At 35.3% G+C, this 23,435-nt stretch overlaps 1 protein-coding gene across 1 annotated transcript; it reads right to left on the reverse strand.

The window, feature by feature from the left end:
- Positions 1-997: 997 nt before the first annotated feature.
- On the reverse strand, positions 998-23,004 carry LOC127844139 (40S ribosomal protein S11-like). The gene is made up of 4 exons (XM_052374155.1): positions 22,875-23,004; positions 9,442-9,567; positions 4,592-4,797; positions 998-1,154 (listed from the first exon to the last, which is right to left on the reverse strand). The coding sequence occupies exons 1-4, from the start codon at positions 22,926-22,928 to the stop codon at positions 1,031-1,033; spliced, it is 510 nt and encodes a 169-aa protein (XP_052230115.1). The 5' UTR covers positions 22,929-23,004; the 3' UTR covers positions 998-1,030.
- Positions 23,005-23,435: the final 431 nt, after the last annotated feature.

The following is a 23,435-nucleotide window of genomic DNA, read 5'->3' on the forward strand; positions in this document are numbered from 1 at the left end:
TGTCCAAAGGGAAAAACAAACAAATACGCACCTTAACACAGACAACTGTGTTCAAATACTTTTATATATGCTTTCGCCTTAATACCAAGTGTGAACACTTTCTGAAAGGTTTGTAATATAGTAGTGTTTGTTTGCCATTCATTATGTTTAGAAATAAGCTTAAAACCATTAATTTCAACTTAAAATTTGCTAGTTACTAGAAATTTAAAGAAATGTCCAATCCCTATCCATCCCCACCATGTAGCTTTATGTAGTATTTTAAAAATGCAGCTCTATTCCATATAAGATTTCCATTCAGATGAGGCTATATTATATGGCAAGTGTTTTTCTCTTTGGTTTTGTCCAGTTGTACTTAGCTCACCTACAGCTTCTTACAACTAACTTAATTCACACTCTAAGTTTATCACCGCACATCTTGCACATGGTGATGACTTGTAGTTTAAATTGAATTGCTCGAGACATGTGAGGCAGATAACTTCTAAGTTAGTACATTTGTACTTTTGCCAGAAATATGGTCTTATTTGTTGCACCGTTAGTAACTGACAGTGTATGGGATAAACGTCCTCAGTACTTTCACATTGAAAATTACTTGGGGTGTATTGAAAATACTCCATAGGTACGTGAACGCTCTGAGCAAATCGGATTTTGTCATTTTTGTAGACGAGATATAATTCATGCCACATTGCAGAAGTTACATTACATGAGCAATTTTGACCCATATATAGAAGGATGACCTTGACCTTTCACCACTCAAAATGTGCAGCTCCATGAGATACACATGCATGCCACATATCAAGTTGCTATATTCAATATAGCAAAAGTTATTGCAAAATGTTAAAGTTGGCGCAAACCAACCAACAAACAGACCAACCAACCAACAGACAGGGCAAAAACAATATGTCCCCCACTACTATAGTGGGGGACATAAAAAGATTCGTAAGATTCATTTCACTATGGGAACTATAGATGTAATACCATATCACAATATGATCGAATCAGTTTTTCTCTTTATTTATGTAACAAGGTCAGTTCAGAACTTCTTGAAGCCTTTCTTGGATCCTGCCGCCTTGGTGACCTTCAGAACGTTGAACCGGATGGTTTTGCTCAGAGGTCGGCACTCGCCTACAGTCACCACATCACCAATAGAAATATCTCTGAAAAGATGGGCAGATATTGAATTCACTATTTGATAATGTGCCAGTATATACCTATCATTGCAGCACTAGCCATTGCAGACTTAGTTCTTTATGCTCCCCGAAAATTTTGGGGGGGAGCATAGAGTCACCGCTTCGTCTGTCCGTGCATGTGTCCGTCCGTGCACAATTTTTGTCCGGGCTATTTCTCAGCAATTAATGACTGGAATTCAATGAAACTTTATGGGAAGCTTCACTACCAACAGGAGATGTGCATATTATCAGCCGGTTATGGTTGGATGATTTTTCACAGAGTTATGGCCCTTTGAAATTTTCTATAAACTGTTCATATATAGTGCAATTCTTGTCCCCCAAACTACTGACTGGAATTCAATGAAGCTTTATGGGAAGCTTTACTACCTTGAGGAGATACGCATGTTATTTGTGGGTTCTGGTTAGATGATTTAATTAAGAGAGTTATGGCCCTTTGAAATTTTTAAGTTGCTAAACCATCCATCATATAATTTGTCCAAAGTTATGCCCCTCAAGACGTTTTTATCTGAATATATAGTGCAATATTGTGAAAAAAAAAAACTTTGGGGAGCATCACCCGTCTCCGACGGTTTCTTGTTTTTAGTTTAAACCTATTTATTTTAGCTCGATTGCATCAAAAGCCTGAGACATCCAGTCGCTAGGCGGACGCCATATCCATTACACCACAGCGACCTATATTCATTGCCGACTTGCTATCCCTTGCCAAAGGCGGAGTGTCTAATTCAATGCTAAATACAGACTTCAATATATACCCTTTTCAAACTGTTTGCTGCGTTATTAAATAATTGAAGTGCTTAAAATCACAAATCTTTGGTAATAACACACAAGTTTCTGAATGACTTCAAACTGTATAAGCAGTCTATCTTATCAATTGTGTCTTTCTGACATCAAGACAAAAAGGTCTTTTATGTGAGAGCCCAGTTAATTGGGGCCAATTTCAAGGGAACTGTAAGCCTGTTACACAATCATCACATGGCTTGCCAAGAAGACATCAATCAACACTATTGTACTGCAACAATGCCAGCAAAGGTATAAATGACTTTTATAGAGAGTATAATAAGTGAATGAAAGGTTAAATAAGATTCATATGTAACAGTTTTGTTGCTTCACTGTTGTACCACTATGTTGAATTTCTGCATAACAATGAAAATAATCTGTAGTAATGGCACTAATTAAATGGAGTAATGCAATAATTGTTATTTAATATTTTGGTTGTTGTTAATGTTTCTAAATCCATTACCAGTCTCTCTAATGTGACCATTACCATCATAATTGGGCACCCAACATCCTCATAACATCTAGAATGTTAACATGGTTTTAATAAAGCCATACAGGAAAAACTGCCTCGCCCCCTGGTGGCCATGTTTTTCAACTAACCTTTAATATTTTAGAACTCCGCCCAGTTATTATTAGAAAGACTCTTCTGACCAAATTTCATGAAGATTGGACTATAAATGTGACTCCTAAAGTGTAAACAAGATATTACTAAAGCCATATAATGACAACTGCCCTGGTGGCCATTTTCTCAACAAACCTGAATCATTTTCGCACTTTTCCAAGATTCCATTGGGAGGAAACTTTTGACAAAGTTTCATGAAGATCGGAGGATAAATTTGGCTTCAAAAGTGTTAACAAGGTTGTACATTATCCATACTAAGGAAAAATGTCCCTCCCCCTGGGGCCATGTTTTTGAACCTACCAGAATTATTTTTGAACTCCTACAAGATATAATTGGGACAAATCTTTTAACTAATTTTCATAAAGATCGGACAATAAATGTGTTCTGTAGTGTTTTTCTATAGCAGTCTTAGGAAAAATGCCCTGCTCCCTGGCTGCCATGCTTTTCAAGGAACCATTACCATTTTTGAACTCATCCAAGATATCGCTGAGATGAATCTTCTGACCAAATTTCATGAAGATAGGACAATAAATGTGGCTTCTATAGTGTTAACAAGGTAAATGTTTATGTTAGAATGTTCTTGTAATGATTTTTAAATTTAAAACAAGAGCTGTCACCATAGGATGACATATGCCCACGAAAAATGATTTTTTGAAACCTAAACCCCGATTTAGAAACCTAAACGCGGACCCTTAGTTCAAGGTCAAGGTCAAAGGGGTCAAAATTTGTGTGCGTATGGAAAGGCCTTGTCCATATACACATGCATACCAAATATGAAGGTTACATCTGAAGCGACATAGAAGTTATGAGCATATTTTGAAACCTAAACGCAAAGTGTGACAGACAGACAGACAGACAGACAGACGGACATTCGATCACTATATGCCCACCTTCAGGGCCATAAAAAGTGTGCTTGATTACAACATGTTGCTAAAAGCAGCAACGCTTGAAGAGAAGTGTACAAGAATCCTTACTCTGCAGTACAGTACATGAAAGACAATGACGGGCATCATCATCACACCTTTTAACTGTTCACAATTATTACTTATGGAAAGTTAAAAGCAAATGGTGAGCTATTGAATCCTTCTGGCAAGTAAGTTGTGAAAGCAATAACCTTTTAAAAATTTACACGGTATCAATTTATTACCAGTACATGTTTATTTCATCTATGTCCATTTATAAAACTGATCAACACCATTTTTCTATAGCCACATGATAATATTTGCTGCTTGAAGTCCCTTCATACACATCTACAGGTTACACCATTCACTAAACATGTACGCCATGTAAAATCTATGTTGTAATAAGACTAAGTAAGAGCACAAATTGATACTGCCATCTGTTAACACGAAAAATGTGCGTTTTGCAACAGACCAGCTGCTTTAACTAAATAAAGACATACAACTCAATACTTGTATTTTATGATGAAATTTATAATCAGAATTAATGCCCACGATGAGAAAGAATTGACCCATTGTAACTATAGAAACAAGAGCTCTGGGGTCGGAAACATCCCCCCCCCCCAAATACCCATACCTTAATCTTTTGACCAATTGAACCCTTTATGTCACAGTCACCTTAACCTTTGAACTAGTGACCCTGATTTCAAAAGGGACCATCTACTGTTTAAGGCCAATGCACATTGAAGTACCAAGCCAATCAGTCAATTGTTGACGAGTTATTCGTAAGAAACGTTTTGCACTCTTATTGTGACAATGACCTTGACCCCAATTTCAAGAGAATTTATCAAATGCCCAAGGCTAATGCACAAGGGCAATATCAAGCCAATCAGTCAATTCTTTGACAAGTAATTGATCGGAAAGGAACTGGTCTACCGACATCCAACAAAACAATATACCCATTCTTTCAAAGGGAGCCATTCAAATTATTTTAAATTTTATGTGCGAGGACTACCCACAGAAATTATGTCGAGACTATTCAAAAGCTGTCAATGATGTGTCATGGAAATATCTGAGTTCTGCTCCTTACCAACACCCAAACTCACCTGAAGCAAGGGCTGACATGAGCAGGCATGTTCTTGTGCCTTTTCTCGAACCTCTGGTACTTCTTAACGAAGTGCAAGTAGTCTCTACGCAGGATCAGTGTTTTCTGCATCTTCATCTTCAACACAACACCAGTCAAGATGCGCCCTCGAATGCTTACGTTGCCAGTGAATGGGCATTTCTTGTCAATGTAGGTTCCTTCTGTCGCCTAAAGTAAAGAGAATAAACTTTTTCAAATATTGTTATGGCTTTAGTTCGAAAAGGATTGTTTCAGGGATCAAATGAAAATTTTGCCAAAAGCAATTAAATTGGGTGACTTATTAAACAACAATTGAAACAAAGGTAGAGCAGGCAAAGCAATTAACATGTGGTCCAGAGTAACATTCCACATAGTTGCCTTCGTGACTTGTTAAAAAGGCACCATTGATACCCAAAAGCAAATTTGTTAAATTTATCCGTGCTGATTTTTTTTTGATGGCTACAGAATTGAAAGAAAAGTTAATTTGAAGTTTTATGCCTTTTTAAATTTATTTGTAGCTGTGATTCTTTAGAAGCAGACAAAACAAGAGGTCTTGAAAGGCCCAAAGTCGCTCACCTGAGATAACAAGATATTATTGGGACAAATCTTACGGCCAAGTTTCACAAAGATCGGAAAATAAATGTGGCCTTGTTAACAAGGTTTTACTATAGCCATATAAGGAAAAATGCTCCACCCCCTGGCAGCAATGTTTTTCAACCAACCGGCATCATTTTTGAACTCATCCAAGATATTATCGGGATGAATCTTCTGACCAAGTTTCATAAAGATTGGACAGTAAATGTGGCCTCTAGAGTGTTAACAAGATTTAACTATAGCCATATAAGGAAAAATGCCCCGCCCCTTGGAAGCCATTTTTTTCAAGCAAACATAATTATTTTCGAACTTGTCCAAGATATCATTGAGACCAATCTTCTGACCAAGTTTCATGAAGATCAGACAATAAATGTGGCCTCTAGAGTGTTAACAAGATTTTATTAACAAGATTTTACTATAGCCATATAAGGAAAAATGCCCCTCCCCTTGGTAGCCATGTTTTATGTTTTTCAAGCAAACGTAACCATTTTCGAACGCAGCAAAGATATCATTGAAACCAATCTTCTGACCAAATTTCATGAAGATTGGACAATAAATGTGGCCTCTAGAGAGTGAACAATGCAAATGTTGATGTCGCACAACGGACGATGGACAAAAGGCGATCACAAAAGCTCACCATGAGCATGCTGTGCTCAGGTGAGCTAAAAAGCAGATAACATCTTGTCTTAATAATCAATTAAAATTAAAAATAACGGTATCATCTGTTTCATGAATAAATTTGTATTAAAACAAGAGATGTGTTTGTCTGAAACACAATGCCCCCTATTGCGCTGCTTTGAAATAAAATTTCAATATATCGTTTGGCAGGTTTAGAAATTATCTCCCTTTTATAGCTTACTACTTCCCTGGGATTGTATTTTTTGACTTTTGACCTTAAAGGATGACCTGGACCTTAAAAATTGTTTTATATTAAATCCTTTTAACAAATATTACTTCCCCTGTGAAAATGATCTGTACCTGCCAAATTATATAAAATAGAAATAATCTCCCTTTAAAGCTTGTTACTTCCCTTGTATTTAGTTTTTTACCTTTGACCTTGAAGGATGACCTTGACCTTTCACCACACAAAATGTGCAGCTTCATGAGATACACATGCATGCCAAATATCAAGTTGCTTGCCAAATATCAAGTTGCTATCTTCAATATTGCAAAAGTTATGGCCAATGTTTAAGTTTTCGGACGGACGGACGGTTTGACCGACAGACAGTTCAACTGCTATATGCTACCCTACTGGGTGCATAAAAATTGACAAAAACAAGTTAACAAATGGCAATAACTCCTATTTAGGAAAGTGAATGGATATGGTTCTTGGGCATAGCACTCTGCCTCATAGATTAAGATAAATGTTCATCCATTAAATATCAGGTTGAAATATTGTATTGTATCTGAGTTATACATGTAGTCCTGAAAATTTGTATAAAACATAAACAACAAGACTATTGCCAAGCATTTTATGTCCACTACCGGCTCCACCATTGTCAGAAATAATTTTTTTAATTTATTTTATTTCAATTTTGTTGCCATAGCAACCAGAATTTTTTACGTAGGAACAACATGAAATGACGTGCATAATGTCCATATTGTCATCTATCCATGCTTCAAGTTTCATGAAAAAATATTAAGAACTATTAAAGTTATCGCATTATCCAGAAAAGTGTGACAGACTCACGGACTGGACTGACTGACCAACACACAGAGCGCAAACCATAAGTCCCCTCCGGTTGAAACCGGTAACGGACAATAACTCATATTTAAGAAAACTCTTTATTATAATTAAAATTAGAAGTTCGAGAACACAATCAAATAATGTAATTAAAAATTGTTCAATGTCATTAAAATAAACTTAATAATTTATTTAATAACCATTTGAATCACACTGCTTTCTTAACAAGTGTGAAAGGCCAAAAGTCGCGCCCCTGAGATACAAAGGAACTGACCCTTTCTTTGCAGTTCAGGATGTCATTAGAACAACTGTTCTGACCAACTTTCATGAAGAGTGAACAATAAATGTAACTTTTTATATTTAGAGTGCTTACTAAGTTACAAGGTTTTACTATAGCCATATAAGGATAACAGTGCTACAGCTACACCTAAATGGAAGGGCGTCCCACCCTGCACTTCCAATGCCCAACCCTGCTCTTTTATTAAACAAGACGGCCATGCTGGCTCTGGATTGCTCACCCGAGTAGTATTAACGTTAAGCAAGGGTTGTAAACATTATATTGTGAATAGAAAGGGTTTGTTGTTTTGGCAGATATATACATATATGCGTTCAATGTTCGCATTTAGTGATTACAATTCCTGGTTGGCGATCAAAATTTAAAATTTTCATGAAATTGGTGATTGAAAAAATGGACCCTCTGATTTTCAAATTCACCCTCTAAATTCATGTTTTCAGGTCGTATTAATCGCCAAAAGCATTGTGTATCAATATTTCCTACTAAAAGAGTCTTGGTACCTACTTCGCATGTAATTGCCATAAACGCCGTACGGGTATATAGATAATCCACTGATAAGAGATAGCATGTCTCGAGTATCAAACATTCAAGCTACATTACACAGTCATGCATGCTGACACAGGTGCATCATGAGAAATTCCTATGTAACTTTACAATCACCAAACTGTGATGTTCACCGTACAATTGATATACAAGAACGCTAATGAGGGGATTAACTGGTGACTATTATTATTTATTGATGTCGGTCATGAAGTAAGCGTTTATGGCAGACAGATATACAATGAAGCACAGTTTTACCATTTAGGTAATATAAAACAGCAATTAAAACAGTACATCAACGATGGCTTCGGGCATCATCATCACACCTTTAAACTGCAAACGGTTACCGTAATTACACTAATTTCCGGATACAAAAAATATTAAAAAAGTATGAGTGACTGTAAATGTAGAGACGCAATTGTGATGGTCCATCACCCTCAGGGCATTCTATGCCAGGTTTTATGACCTTAATTTGGTTGTACAACTCCATGAACTAAACAACTGGAACAATATTCAGAATTACTTTGCAATGATATTTCCAATTGAAACAACAACAAAATCTTCCATTGGGAATTTGTTTGATAGCAATTTGGAAATTTGCATTTTTTCCTTATTGGGGAAGTGCTGTTTTCTGGTACTTTATAGAGAAAAAATTGCTTATTGAAAGTACATTAATCATTGTTTTCTTTTCATAAAGTTAAGACCTTTACAATTGTGTTAGACAAATGTATATATTTTCTGGAAAAAAATAATTTGATATGTATTTGCCATAATCTGGTAAACAAAATCTGATTACTATAATGTTCAAATGACCATTACTCCCTTCAATTTGGTCTTACATGTATTTAAAACCAATGACACCATTCAGTTTTTTTTCAACATTTTGGGAATGGGGCCACTTCCCTTTGGATTGGGAAAATTCCAGGCATATAGTCTAAAATTTAGAAAGAAGTTTTGTTTTGCTAAAAATGCTTTAAAATTGAGAATTTGAGTGCTTTCAGCATAAAATGTTAGAAGGTTGAACTTTTATGGATGGGGATGAACAAAATATTCAGATCTAAAAAAATATTTAAAAAATCTGTTTTGGAAACCTTCTACTGGGAATGTTTAACATCCAATTGGGAAAAATATATACTTTTTTTATTGGGAAAAAGGTGGTGACCCCAGTTTTAAGTAAATTAAAATGTATACTCAATTATCAAAACAATGAATTCAGTAAATTTGAAACAACAAGTCTATTGCCAAGCAATAAAAGTCCCCTACCGGCTCCACCATCGTCAGAAATTCCACCATTGTCGGAATATTTTTTTAAATATGTGTTGCCATAGCAACCAGAATTTTTGACGTATGAACAAATAGAAATGACATGCATAGTGTCCATATTGCCATCTATCCATGTTTTAAGTTTAATGAAAAAATATGAAGAACTTTTAAAGTTCTCGCAGGATCTAGAAAACCACCATTTTCAGCAGTATTTCTAGTCTATTTGTTGCCATAGCAACAATAATTTTTGCCGTAGGAACAAAATGAAATGACGTGCATAATGTCCACATTGCCATCTATCCATGTTTCAAGTTTCATGAACAAATATTAAGAACTTTTAAAGTTATCGCAGGATCCAGAAAAGTGTGACGGACGGACGGACAGACAGACTGAGCACAAACCATAAGTCCCCTCTGGTGAAACCGGTAGGGGACTAAAAACCACTATATAACATTACTTCACGTGGTGTTTTAAAACCGAGACCAACGTCCTTCCAATAACGATTTTTCTTGGTCTTCTTTGAAAGAAGAGATGACTTCTTGTTCAGAAAAATTGTAGGTTGTTTCTGAAACGACCTCTCATTCTGCAAAATAAAAATATAATTTTCAAGTTTGTCATACATTTTTAGCCCCTTATCAAATAAATATTTGAGAAGGGTTGTTAACTCACGGGTGTTGCAGGGCTCAACATTAACGGTTGTCCTATTGCCCCTGGCAAGTAAAAGTTGGGTCTGGGCAAGTAATTTGATAATCTAATTGTCCGCCCGGGCAAGTGCAACTAGAGCTTTGTCACAGACATGACGTATCCTTGACCTTGGAGATAATGAAGTATTCTTTCGTGTGACACACCTGCCAATGATGGTGAACAAATGTGCCAAATGATTTAAAAATCTCACAATGAACAACATACATGTAGTTATGGCCCGGAAAAACTCATTTATGGCCATTTTTTACCTTTGAACTTAAAAGTGTGACTTTCTTTTGGAGATATCAACGTAATTCTTTCGCGGGACACACAGTCCAATGATGGTGAACAAATGTGCCAAATGATTTTAAAATCTCACAATGTACGGCATACATTTTTAGTTATTGCCCCGACAAGGTTATTTATGGCCAGTTTTGATCTTTGAACTCAAAGTGTGACCTTGCCACCTTGGAGATTAGGTTTTAATTCTTTTGTGTGACACACCGTCCCATGATGGTGAACAAATTTGCCAAATGATTTTAAAATCTCACAATTAATGAAAAGTTATGGCCCGGACAAGCATTTGACCCTTGAACTCCAAGTGTGACCTTGACCTTGGAGATATTGACGTACTTTTTACACACAACACATTGTCCCATAATGGTGATCAAATGTACCAAGTTATTTTAAAATCTAATGATAAATTACATAGTTATGTTCCGGACAAACTTTCGGTTTAAAACACACGAAGTGACCCCGTGACCTAGTTTTTGATCCAGCATGACCCATATTCAAACTTGACCTATACATCATCAAGATACAACTTGTGACCAAGTTTGGTAAGATCGGATGAAATTTCCGGAAAGACCGACAAACCGACCGACAAAGTGACTCCTATATAAAAAAAGAACAAACAGCATTTAATTTAGACTTTAATTGCTGTAATCATTTTGTTCAATGTTCAAAAATAAAAAAAAGGTTTTGTGGTGTATCATTTTGATCTTTATTAAAAATATGAGGTTTACAGTTAATGTGATATTTCATGTTTGGGCAAGTGGCTTTACATTCAGGGCAAGTAGATTTTCTAAGTACTTTCTAAGTTAGTTTTTAGGTTAATGTTGAGCCCTGTGTCGGCTCTATCGGCCCCAAGCTCTTTCGGCCCCGTTCTTTTCAGTCTCATTTGGCCCCAATTTCAGGCTCATTCGGCCCAAGTACCGGGCTTTTTGGGCCCCAGGTTTAATTTGAATAAATCGTTGCAAATATGTTAATCGATACTCTTTAAAACTATGGAATATTGTTTATTACAGTATTATATTATCTTTATTGAAGATTATTCCATATGAAAAAAATATTCTCTTGTCTTTTGCTACAGGTATGTTGTCGTCGAAATGAGGCGTTATCATAACTGAAATTGTTTTAAAGGGATCTTTTCACGCTTTGGTAAATTGACAAAATTGAAAAAAGTTGTTTCAGATTCGCAAATTTTCGTTTTAGTTATGATATTTGTGAGGAAACAGTAATACTGAACATTTACCATGGTCTAATATAGCCATTATATGCATCTTTTGACGATTTTAAAACCTAAAAATTATAAAGCGTTGCAACGCGAAACGATTGAATAATTTGGAGAGTTCTGTTTTTGTCGTTAAATTTTGTGAAACTACGAAGATTGCTTATATAAGGTATAAAATACTTCAAGTATGTGTACTCGGCGGAATAGCTCAGTAGGCTAAAGCGTTTTTACTTCAGGACTCCAGGGGTCACTGGTTCGAAACCTGGTCCGGGCAATGTTCTTTTCCTTTTTTTAATTTTATTCTTGATTTTTTTACTGGAGCTTTTACGATCCAATGTTTACATTTATCGATATAAAGCATTTAATGAATAAGTTAAAAAATGCCAAAATCTGTGAAAAGGCCCCTTTAAGGCGTTCATATAGACTACATAAAGTCTTCAGGGGTTTTTTTTAGAGAAAGGGGAAGACGCTGGACGCTGGGTGAAAGGGGAAAAAAGAGTGCGAAAGAGACATATTAGGGGAAAAAATAAAAACTGTTCATTTCAATGTCTATAACTCATCAAAAGAGGCTTGTCTCTGTCCTTTTTGTTCTTAAACACATTTAACACGTATTAAAGTCAAAGTCCTTAATAAAGTTGCAGGTGTAGATCTAATAATGGGAAATGTTTTCAAATATATTTCTGTACTGGGGCCAGGGGACGATGTCAATTTTGTGATTTCAATTTCATGATGAATGGGTTGACGATCTTGATCTGCTACAGTATTGGAAGGGAAAGGAGCGACAGCTGCCGATTGTCTTCTTTCACTTTCACACTGTTCGATGTTGATTACCTCAGAATCCTGCTGAGTTATAACGGTTTTCGATGATTCTTTCTTAAAAAATGCCTCGATGCGTTCAGTATCTTCCGAGTCCGAATGTTTGATTTTGTTTGTGTAAGAACGCCAATTGTGAGACATTTTTTCTGTTTTCACGTTTATATCTTGGCTTGCACATAGCCCGGATGAAAATTCAACTGGTTTCCGGTAATAAATTGACGAAACACCCTTCTCGCGCAAGACCGGTATCCAGTAAAATAGTCACATGATTATTACAATTAGTTGCCCAGTTTACATGACGTAATTTATGAGCTATATTTAGAATAACTGGGATTCCCAGATTTTTTGTGTTCGTCTGGAGAGAGAGAGCGAGATCGTTGTACATGGTGCAAATTGGATAATAGTCGAATGCCCAAAGGAAAAATAAACATTTCTCTGAGAGAAAATATTATAATTTGGTGAAAAATTATATTTTTGGTGGGGAAATTGTATTTTGAGGGGAAAAATTCTGGTAGGGGAAGAAGTCGAATATCGGCGTCATTTCTTAGTAGAAAAAAACCTGGTCTTATAAAACTTTGAAAATAAAACGAACTATAAATTTACCGGAAATGCCTACAACTGAATGAAACTGTTATTGTTTCATAGACAATTATCAATTTACTTTCATAAGCAATCAAAGTAACAATTTTTCTGTCGCGGAAATGCCTACAACGTGTTTGCAAATTTCGCCATAAATTACGTTACACAATAAGCTTTAGATAACATTATTTATTTATAAATTGACACGAATGAATGAAACTGTTATTGTTTCATAGACCATATAAATTTATTTTCCTAAGCACACAATCTTGCTAATGAGAAAGGATGACATGAAAATATCCCAAAAGAAAATAGATTGTTCACATATTGTAATATGAAAGTAATCGAACGTGAATACCACTTCTTACTTGTTTAAGTTGTATGTCCAGCTTATACCACAATCAGAAAACAATATCGAAGTTGTAATAAGGCCATTAGATTAAATAACGTTTGCATTCTATGTCTCGATCAGTTCTCATTAAAAAAGCATTTTTACAATCGTTCGCGAGATAAGATAGAATTTTATTGTTAGCATTTGTTACCAACAGGCCTCGACACTAACCGTGGTCCGGGGACCAGAGGCCCCAGATTTTGGCGAGGGTCACTAGTTCTTTCAAGCTGGGTGATCCACCGGGAACCCTAAATTTATAGAACTATTTCGTATTGATTGACCATTTGAATACGCGTAATTACCTTTTATTTCTTTCAAGTTTATAAGAAGAACTTCCGAAACAGATTATTATTTTTGTTAAAGTGGCTCTAATTTTTTTAAGTGGCGAATTATAAAAAATCGGTAAAATCATATCCGAAAATGTACTGCAAGTCAAAAGCATGCGATCTAGCATAAGCAGCCAGCGTTTGTCAGTTGTTATATTGGTTTACGTCGATGGAAGAGACCTACAGGACAGAGAGCAAAATTAATTAAAATCACGGAAGCGTGTAAGTGTTACAGACGGTGTTTTTACTGCTATTATCAAGTGTATGGGGTTATTATCGGATTAACGGCTCCTTTATGACATTGAACAATCAAATTTGAAATCCTGGGATAAACTGTCATGAAGATCAATAATTATAACGATTATTAGGGACGCTATTTCTTTAATCAATACCATGACAAAAACACATGTTAAATTGTTTCAACAGGCATTTGTGAGCATTTATGTTTACCAGTTTCATTATTATAATGTTCTGGTAACGATATATTTTAATTAAGATACCAACTATTTCGAAATCAAAAGTAGGTAGGTCTTTCACGCCATGTACTATATTTCGGACGTGTTAAAATTCGGACATATAAAGATAGTATAATTTATGTGTTGATTTGTTAATGACATTTGGTGAAAATATGTTTGTGTTATTTCAGACAGCAATAATGGATAGTGACAATTATCCTGGGCCTTTCTGTCAAGAAATAGTTGTGAAAAATATTAATTTTATTGAACATGAAAAGCAAATATCACAGCTAACAGAAAACCTTTTAACAATATGTGTTATTGTAGAATTTGTGAAATTTGGTAAAAAACAGAAGTTGATGTATATCATGTTTAAATGACAAAATGAAACTTTTTAACAATTTTAATTGAGATGCTTTATTTTCTGATGTTTGATTTATTTCTCATTTCAGATAAATTATCTGAGATAATGTACATTTGTGTGATTCTAGGTTTTAACAAATAGTTCTAAATCATGTAATGCAGCATGCTGTTTAATTATTGTTAACATTATTATATTATGTTGGATTTCTGGTTTATCAAGTGGAATTTTTAATTTAAATAAAATAAAGCTTATTAAGACTCATGACCGTACTTATTGTTATTTATGTATTAAGATTCTTCTAAAAGTAATAAAAATATAGTCAATGCCATTATTCATTGATGTAGTAAGATTCCTTAAATGATTTTCTTATTAATAATTAATAAAGTCGGAATTACTGGCGGTTTTCACTTTGTGATAAAGTGGCTACAACTTTTTGGGGACAAGTGAAACCCTTGACAAGGATGACGTCGGATGATGATGATATTGATGAAAGACATGATATCAAAAGTTTACAAAAGTCTTATGAGCTATTAATGGGTCTGCTTTAAATGGCAACATAATTGAATATAGGATTATAGGAAAAATGTGTACTAGTATGCTTCTTGTACTTATTTGCCCTTACGCCGAGAGTCGCTGTGCGTCGAAACAAGAGGGAACCTTAGTTTGAGTGAGGGTCACCAAAAGTTGATGTTGGGTTCCCCTCGGGTACCCTGGCAAAAAAGTTAGTGTCAACTAACCAAAAGTATAAATGTATGCATAGGAGGTCGGCAATAATAGCTTTTGTTGATGTATATAGATGTGTATATTTCGTTTTTACTAAAAGGCATATATTTACGTTCGATTTGAATTGTTTATTTATTTACTTTGTAAATAACTTCAATAAATATTCCATATTTTTTGCATCAAGAAAGAAATTAAAACAATTTTTATTTTTTAACGATTGATTATTTCATTTATAATTTCAAATACATTTCACTTAGTTTTCTGCATATTGATAGAAATTAAAAGTTGACAAGAAACAATTATCAATTTAATTGCATAAGCAATCATAGACAAAAAGGTTCTAATTGACAGCATACGCTTAATTCCTACGACCCAGTCTTTCATTATCGAGTGAAGCCATTGACTAGCACCCGCACATATGCCCGGTTTTATTACCTTTATCAGGTTGTAAAATACATGTGTCATGTGTCACCGGATTAACAAATTAAGGCCTAAATTAAAATTAAGTTTGTTTGCCCTTTACTGACCGACCCACTTTTGACCCCGCCAACTCAACAAATTTTATTTCGTTTTCTGAAAACATTTTTTTATTTATTTTTGTATTTCGCTGATCATAAAAGAGCTGACTGCAATATGTATTTGTGCGTGTATTTGTATTATCCCTGTCCATTTTTATCACCCCTGACCAATCTAGGTCGCTTCGATAGTTGGAATTTCATATGCTGATTGAGCTTGTTGAGTCGTCGCCAAAAGACAGATGAATTACGTTTTGGTTTGTGAATGTAGCCGAATATATACGATTTTAAGTTGCTATCCAGTATCTACGCATCTTTCTCTATATTGCGGAGGATATGTAAGATGAGTATCGTTTGAAAATGGAAAGAGACAAACATGTTTTGATTTATATGCTAGTGGATATGTGTATGCTCGTATTCAAACGCATATTATGCTTTATTATGTTTGTCACGCTGTACAGTTTTGTCCCAATTTCATGGTTAATGGCGCTAATTTTCCAAATTCAAACGGCACAGGCTGTAAGAAATTAAAGCAAAAAAAATCACTTTTACATGCAAGAAAACAGCAAACAAGACAGAGTTAAGCTACATGTATAAAGGGCTTCGTACACTGCAACAGTGCTTTAATAACAGTGTTTTAAATATGCATAGACTATAAGTGTATTAAAAATATCATTTCTCAAATAAAATAAAATAATTTTCCTACCTACCTACCCACCTGTAAAATCTAGGGTCGGTAAAGGGCAAACCAACAATATTTTAAGAGTGGCCTAATAAGGCCATAAGATTAATCCCCGTTTGCAGTCCATATCTCAGTTCGCATTTAAGAAGCATTTTTACAATATTTCGCTAAATAACCAACAGAAAACAACAATTGAAGATAGCAAACAAATTCTCATCATTTACACCTTTAATCAAACACAATATTTAACAAACAACAGGGCTTTCCTTTGACCCGAGCTCCCGGGTTTTGACGCTTGAAAATTACAGAAGACCCCTTTTTGACTCTTGAGAAAATTACGTCATGCGTCACATTTGACCCGGGGGAATATACCGACTTGCGTCAACGAGATCAAAAGTTGTTAAGACTAAGTGATAATTGGCTCGGGGCGGAGTATCTCATTTAGTACACGCTAATTGTTAACGCCATTTCCAATAATCGAAGCACAAGTCCACCCAGTAGGCGGAGTTTGGTTAATTAAGAAATCTAGTATTGACCAATCAAAACACTGCTGGTTCGATGACGCGTGTATTAACTTTCCATTATTTATCATAGCGTTTGTTATCAGCTGTTTGCGGAAAAGACGTGTATTAAACCCACCTAGTTGCAATAATCCAACTCCCAGCTATTGACCCTCTGAGCTGTACGTATGTACTCATAAAAGCTCAGAGCATTTAAAAAGAACTACAAAACCACCAAAACAAAATGGACTCATCCGCGTCAGTTTTAATAATATTCAATATAAAATAATAACATCCATATCCACAGAACACCGTAAAGCATATTTTGAGATATTTCCAGAGTATGTCAGAATGTATATCCAAAGCTGAATGCACCCATCACTGTTTTACTTCATGATTGCTCAGTTCAAAGACGCGCGAAAGTTATGCTGGCATATGTACTGTTTACAACGTCAAATTACACGCTTTGCATCAAAGTTGCTAAAAATAACTATAGAACCGATATTACTGACCTTGTGGCAAAGTGACAATTTTTGCATGAGCTAATTGATTACAAAATACATGTAGGCATAATAATTGACTGTCTGAGAAGGCATAGAAAAAGGCGTAATTGTTGCACGTCTTCAGTGAAGATGGCACAGGAAATAATTAAAGGGCGTCGGAATTTTTGATGGGATCAAATACGGAGGCACCTTTATCGGCGAGTAGAAATAATTTCCTTTTATAGTTTACCGATTTACATAGGCTATTGTGTTTAGGTACCACCCGTATGTTTTTTTTTTGTGATAGCCAGCGGAAATGTGTTTTTTTCACATTTTGTATTTCATTCTTAATTTAATAGCCACGCGAAACGGTCAAACAAAGTTATTGGATAAAGTGTAATTGTGCAAAGTGTAATTGTGCTTGTGCATTCGGAAAATGTCGCAGAGAAACCTTTTCGAATTCGGAATCGGTAGTAAGGTCCCGCAGTGAGTGACTTTCCATCCCAGAATGCAGCGATTTTCCTTGTCCAATTGGGAAAAGTACCCGTACCGGTCCAATTGGGAAAAATTGAGTCATGAAAACCTCAAAATTGGGAAAAATCGAGTCGTGAAATCCTTAAATTGGGAAAATCGCGTCGTGAAGTTTGGGTCTTATTAAATACATCATACAGTTCAAACTTAATTGAACATACCCATTAAAATAATCATTTGCAGGCATGTCTTAATGACCATTACTTAAAGTAATAAAATTGATATAAATAACAAAGTATTATATAGAAGACACAAAATCCATTACTAGTTGTTTTAATCTCTTATAAAGCAATGTCTCTCACTTTCATTTTTTTGAAAATTTCAACAATCTTTGATGTTTGATCATCACTCAGTTGCTGGCATCCCTCTCTGCACAGCATCATGAGAGCTGTCAATGTGTCCTGTGATAGACGGTTCCGATTGGTCGTGCAAAGATTGTTCATTAGACTGAACAACCTTTCCACAGAGGCAGTGCTGGAGGGCATTTCAAACTACGATAAGGTTTCAAACCGACGTCAAACAGTATGCTGGCTGCCTGACAAAAGAACCGCAAACAGTAACGACTCTATTGATTGAACGCGCTGAATAATAAAACCCGATATTAATCGAGCGCGTGGTTACACACAACTATACGATTTTCTTTGTTCACTCGCCGAAAGTTGGGTTTTGTTACGAAACTTTCGATCGTTGTGAGAAAAAATTCGGACGCCGATTGGGATTTTTTCAGATGCCGATTGGGAATTTGGGAATTTTCGCTCGATTGGGAAAGTACCGTTTACCGGTACTTTATAAAGAAGGAGGAAAATCGCTGGAATGTGCTGCGCAGGTTTCAGGACATGTGCAAGAGAAGAAAGTGATAGTTTGCTGGTTTTATGCTAGTTGTGTGTGTGTGTAGTCATAGTGTTGTTTTATTACATTTTCTTTACTAGGGCACCCAAATGAGATCACTCTTTAAATGCATGAATGATTTATTTATTTGCTCAAATGATTGTTGGTTTGTAGAACATATGACATATTGTTTTGCTGTATACATGAAGTAAATGTTGTATGAGAATACATATTTTGTATGTAAACTTTCAGATGTTGTGTAGGACATATGACATATTGCTCTCTGAGATGTTGTGTAAGACATGATATGACATGTTACTCTTTGAGATGTTGTTTAGAACATATGACATATTCAGTGCTCACGCTGCTGCCAGACATTATCGCCAATGGCGATTATTTTATCCAACTGGCTATTATTTCTTAAAATTGTCTAGAAAAAATGGCGATTATTTTATCCGCCTACATAAAAAAACAAATTGCCACTAAATGTTGTCCGGCGATTGCGAAACGCCTGCAAATCGGGCCATCAAGCAGGAAAAATCGATAACGAGATTACCTGTGTACACACTCGACCCTGTGTATTGTCATACACGCGTCAATAACTTATGCTACATTGTGGCCTAGAGCATTTTTCTCAATCAGTGTCCGACAGCAGTGATATATTTCGGAAAAAACGTCTTTAATCTCCCTGTGCTTTACCAATTATCGGTAACTGTTAGATCTTTGTTAATTTTTCGCCAATTATTATTTAATCGTCATTATTGAAAATCGCCGCTAATATTGTTGGCTGGTTTTGTTTTGCACGCCGTTTTTTCTGCAATTAGATTACGTTCAGCGATTTTCCTTGTCCAATTGGGAAAAGTACCCGTACCGGTCCGATTGGGAAAAATTGACTCGTGAAAACCTCAAAATTGGGAAAAATCGAGTCGTGAAATCCTGAAATTGGGAAAATCCCGTCGTGAAGTTTGGGTCTTATTGAATACATCATACAGTTCATACTTAATTGAACATACCCATTTAAATAATCATTTGCAGGCATGCCTTAATGACCATTAAGTTATAAAGTTTATATAAATAACAAAATATTATAAAGAACACACCAAATCAATTACTAGTTGTTTTAATCTCTTTTAAAGCAATGTCTCTCTCTTTCATTTTTGTGAAAATTTCAACAATCTTTGATGTTTGATCATCACTCAGTTGCTTGCATCCCTCCCTGCACAGCATCATTATTGCTGTCAATGTGTCCTGTGATAGATGGTTCCGATTGTTTTTTTGGCATAATATTTGCTATTATGACTCATTTCAAACTACGATAAGGTTACAAACCGACGTAAAACAGTACGCTGGCTGCCTGGCAAAAGAACCGGAAACAGTAACAACTCTATTGATTGAATGCGCTGAATAATAAAATCCGAAATTAATCGAGCGCGTGGTTACACACAACTATACGATTTTCTTTGTTCGCTCGCCGAAAGTTGGTTTTTTTACGAAACTTTCTATCGTTTTGAGAAAAAATTCGGACGCTGATTGGGATTTTTCCAGATGCCGATTGGGAATTTGGGAATTTTCGATCGATTGGGAAAGTACCGTTTTGGGAATTTGGGAATTTTCGTTCGATTGGGAAAGTACCGTTTACCGGTACTTTATAAAGAAGGAGGAAAATCGCTGACGTTGAACATTGCTTGATAAAATAATTATTTAATCGCCATCAACTAATTATCCCCGTAATTACTGCTGTTTGTCGTCTGCTTTAACATAATGATTCCAATTTTTAACCAGGTAACCTGGTTTTCCCAATTCAAAGGGACCCGGCATATGCCATGGTCAGCTAATTTTAACGAAACACGTGTTTGGAATTACACTAAGGTGGTGTATTTTAACTCACGCGCTGTGACGTTAATTGATGTAAACATGATCGGCATTGCGAAAGTGTTATTTTTGGAATAAATCATTTACAATTGATATTGGCCTCTGCCTACAATATTGCGACCATGGCAAACGCCGTATTAAGAGATAAAGTAGTCGAACGATATGCACATTTTAGATTATGCATATTAATATTTTATATTATGCATTGCATATTTCATGTGCAAAACGCGTACAATTTTTCGGATTACCGTTTTCGGATACTGTATTTTTTTCGTCCATTATGATTTATTTTCGAAGTTCATAACAGCAAAAATAGAATGACATGCGGTGATACGGAAGGTGTGGTTTATAATATTTCGAGTATTCACCAAAAATTGCAATTGGAAAAACTATAAAAAATAGTATAATTAGTGCTCTGGGTGGGTTGGGGCCTCTGCCCTTAATTCTTATGTGTATGTAACTGTAGCTGAGATCTGGTTTGTTAAGTCACACCCACAACATTGATTGTATTCTTTATTGTAAAGCCATGATAATATTTTATAAGAAAATGACACACTGATATTATGCTTGTTTTTGAGTATATATATATATTTTAACTTAAATCAATAGATATACATTTAATAAAACATAGATAAAATGAGATTCATGGTTTTTTCTTTCTTTTTGCCTTCAGTACTGTTTTGCGGAAAAGTCCGCATATGTTTTGCCTATTATTTGTTTAAGGAAAAAAAATATGGCTATTATTTTCTGAAGGCCAGAGTGAGCACTGCATATTACTCTGCTGTATACATGAAGTTAATGTTGTATTAGAATACATGTTTTGTATTTATTACTTATTGAAATATTGTGTTTAAATGCATAGTGTTGTAGTGACAGTAAAATGTAAGAAATAAATGTTAACATACATGTATCTTTTAATTTGTTGCTTTTTATATATTATATCTCAGTAATTTGCTTAAATTGCAAAAAATCATTTAATCTCCTGCGTTATTATAAGGACTCTTAGAAGTTTGATTTTGACTCTTGAAAATATGGTCCCAAGCAGGGTTTTTTTTTAGAAAAAGGGGAAGACGCTGGACGCTGGGTAAAAGGGGAAAATCGAGCGCGAAAGAGACATATTTGGGGAAAAATAAAACTGTTCATTTCAATGTCTATAACTCGCCTACAGACTTCAGTTTTTTTATAGAAAAAGAGGCATGTCTCTGACCTTTTTGTTCTTAAACACATGAACAAGTATGATATTAAAGTCAAAGTCCTAAATAAAGTTGCAGGGGTAGATCTAATAATGGGAAATGTTTTCAACTGGGGCCGGGGAACGATGTCAATATTTTGATTTCAATTTCATAATGAATGGGTTGACGATCTAGATCTGCTACAGTATTTGGAAGGGAAAGGTGCGGCAGCTGCCGACTGTCTACTTTCACTTTCACAATAATCCGACAGTATTAATCAATGTTGATTACATGTACCTCCGAATCCTGCTGGGTTTCAACGGTTTTTGATGATTCATTCTTAAAAAATGCGTCAACGCAAATTATGTTTTCCAAGTCAAAACGTTTTATTTTGTTCGTGTATGAACGCCAATTGTGAGACTTTTTTCTGTTTTAACGTTTATATCTTGGCTTTCACATAACCCGGATGAAAATTCGACTGGTTTCCGGTAATCAATTGACGAAACACCCTTCTCGCGCAAGACCGGAATCCAGTAAAATAGTCACATGATTAATACGATTAGTTGCCCGGTTTCCATGACGTAATTTGAGAGCTATATATAAAATCACTGGGATTCCCAGATTTGAGTGTTCGTCGGGAGAGAGAGAGCGAGATCGTTGTACATGGTACAAATTGGATAATGTCGACTTCCCAAAAGAAAAAAAACATTTCTTTGAGGGTAAAATATCATAATTTGGTGAAAAATTTATATTTTTGGAGGGGAAATGGTAGTTTTAGGGGAAAAATTCTGGTAGGGGAAGACGCCGAATATCGGCGTCACTTTCTTAGTAAAAAAAACCCCTGCCAAGAGTCCTTGACTCTTGAGATTTGAGGTCTAAGGAAAGCCCTGAAACAAACCGACAATCAATTCAATTAAAATCCGGCACAATTTAACAATTAAAACAATAATGAATTACATACATTGGTAACAGTTGTTAAAACAATAATGGTTTTCAATTAATTTCATTTTATCATCCATAATCAAAAGCAATACAAAGAAACAAACCATAACACAATATGTAATTTTAAACATCTTTATTTAATTATAATCAAAATATATTGTCACCAAACGGACGGCTAGCTTATCTAACACCCGCTGTAATCAATTACAGGTGTGAATAAATATAAGGCCGAATAAGCCTGGTCGATGTGGGACCGAATAAGCTTGGGACCGAATCAGCCTGAACTTTTGGACTGGGCCGAAAAAGCCTGCTACCTAACTCACAAGGCCAATACAAGTCTAGGAAGGTCGCGAAAACATATTCCAATTATATTAAGAATAATAACGATTGAAACAATAGAAAGTTGCCTTGTACTGTAGTGTTCAGTGTAGTGATCGGTTGATTTATGCTGGTGTTTTACAAATTGTTATTTATAAGGTAGAGAAAAGTACGCAACACATTAAATAAATAAATACCTGATCAGCCATGGTGAGCGACTTCCTGTAAAAAGACCGGAAAGGGTTACACATTTTATTTCATGGAGGTTCCAATTATACATACCCTACTATGCACAACGGTCATTTACAACTAATTCATTTGCATTTTCCGCTGAAATAGAGGCGGACCCCTTGAAGTCGATCGTCTCAGTAGAATCCATGGCTTCATCCGACAAGAAAGTAACACTGATTTAACTGTGAATATATTTTTAACAGTCATATAGATGTTGAATCGTTCGATACAATCCATAAATTCACTTCACTGGGACTGCTGACCTGACATGTTTTCCAGTTATGCTTTCTTTTGCTTAATGCTTTGCTTATTATTTTGCTGATTATTTTGCTTTGTCTTTTGTCATGTTCTGCTTATTTGGCTAGACTTGTCTTAGTGCTGCATAGATATCTCATATATATATATGTATACTACTATGTGCTTATAAGCTTCTTTGCCATGCATGCTTATTATATTTTTTAAATTGATTTAATTAATGCGTAGGCCTATGGCCTAGATTAGCATAAATCTCTCAGTTTTTATGTTTT

This window comes from Dreissena polymorpha, chromosome 1, assembly GCF_020536995.1.
Source record: "Dreissena polymorpha isolate Duluth1 chromosome 1, UMN_Dpol_1.0, whole genome shotgun sequence".
NCBI classification, from domain to species: Eukaryota; Metazoa; Mollusca; class Bivalvia; order Myida; family Dreissenidae; genus Dreissena; species Dreissena polymorpha.

Bases quoted from the DNA above. Each gene is read 5' to 3' on its own strand.
- LOC127844139 (XM_052374155.1), bottom strand. From the start codon at position 22,928: ATGTGTAACCCTTTCCGGTCTTTTTACAGGAAGTCGCTCACCATGGCT. The intron at 4,798-9,441 runs GTAATGTTATAT...TCTTTACTTTAG, and splicing joins GTTTTAAAACACCACGTGAA to GCGACAGAAGGAACCTACAT. The intron at 1,155-4,591 runs GTGAGTTTGGGT...CCATCTTTTCAG, and splicing joins CATGTCAGCCCTTGCTTCAG to AGATATTTCTATTGGTGATG.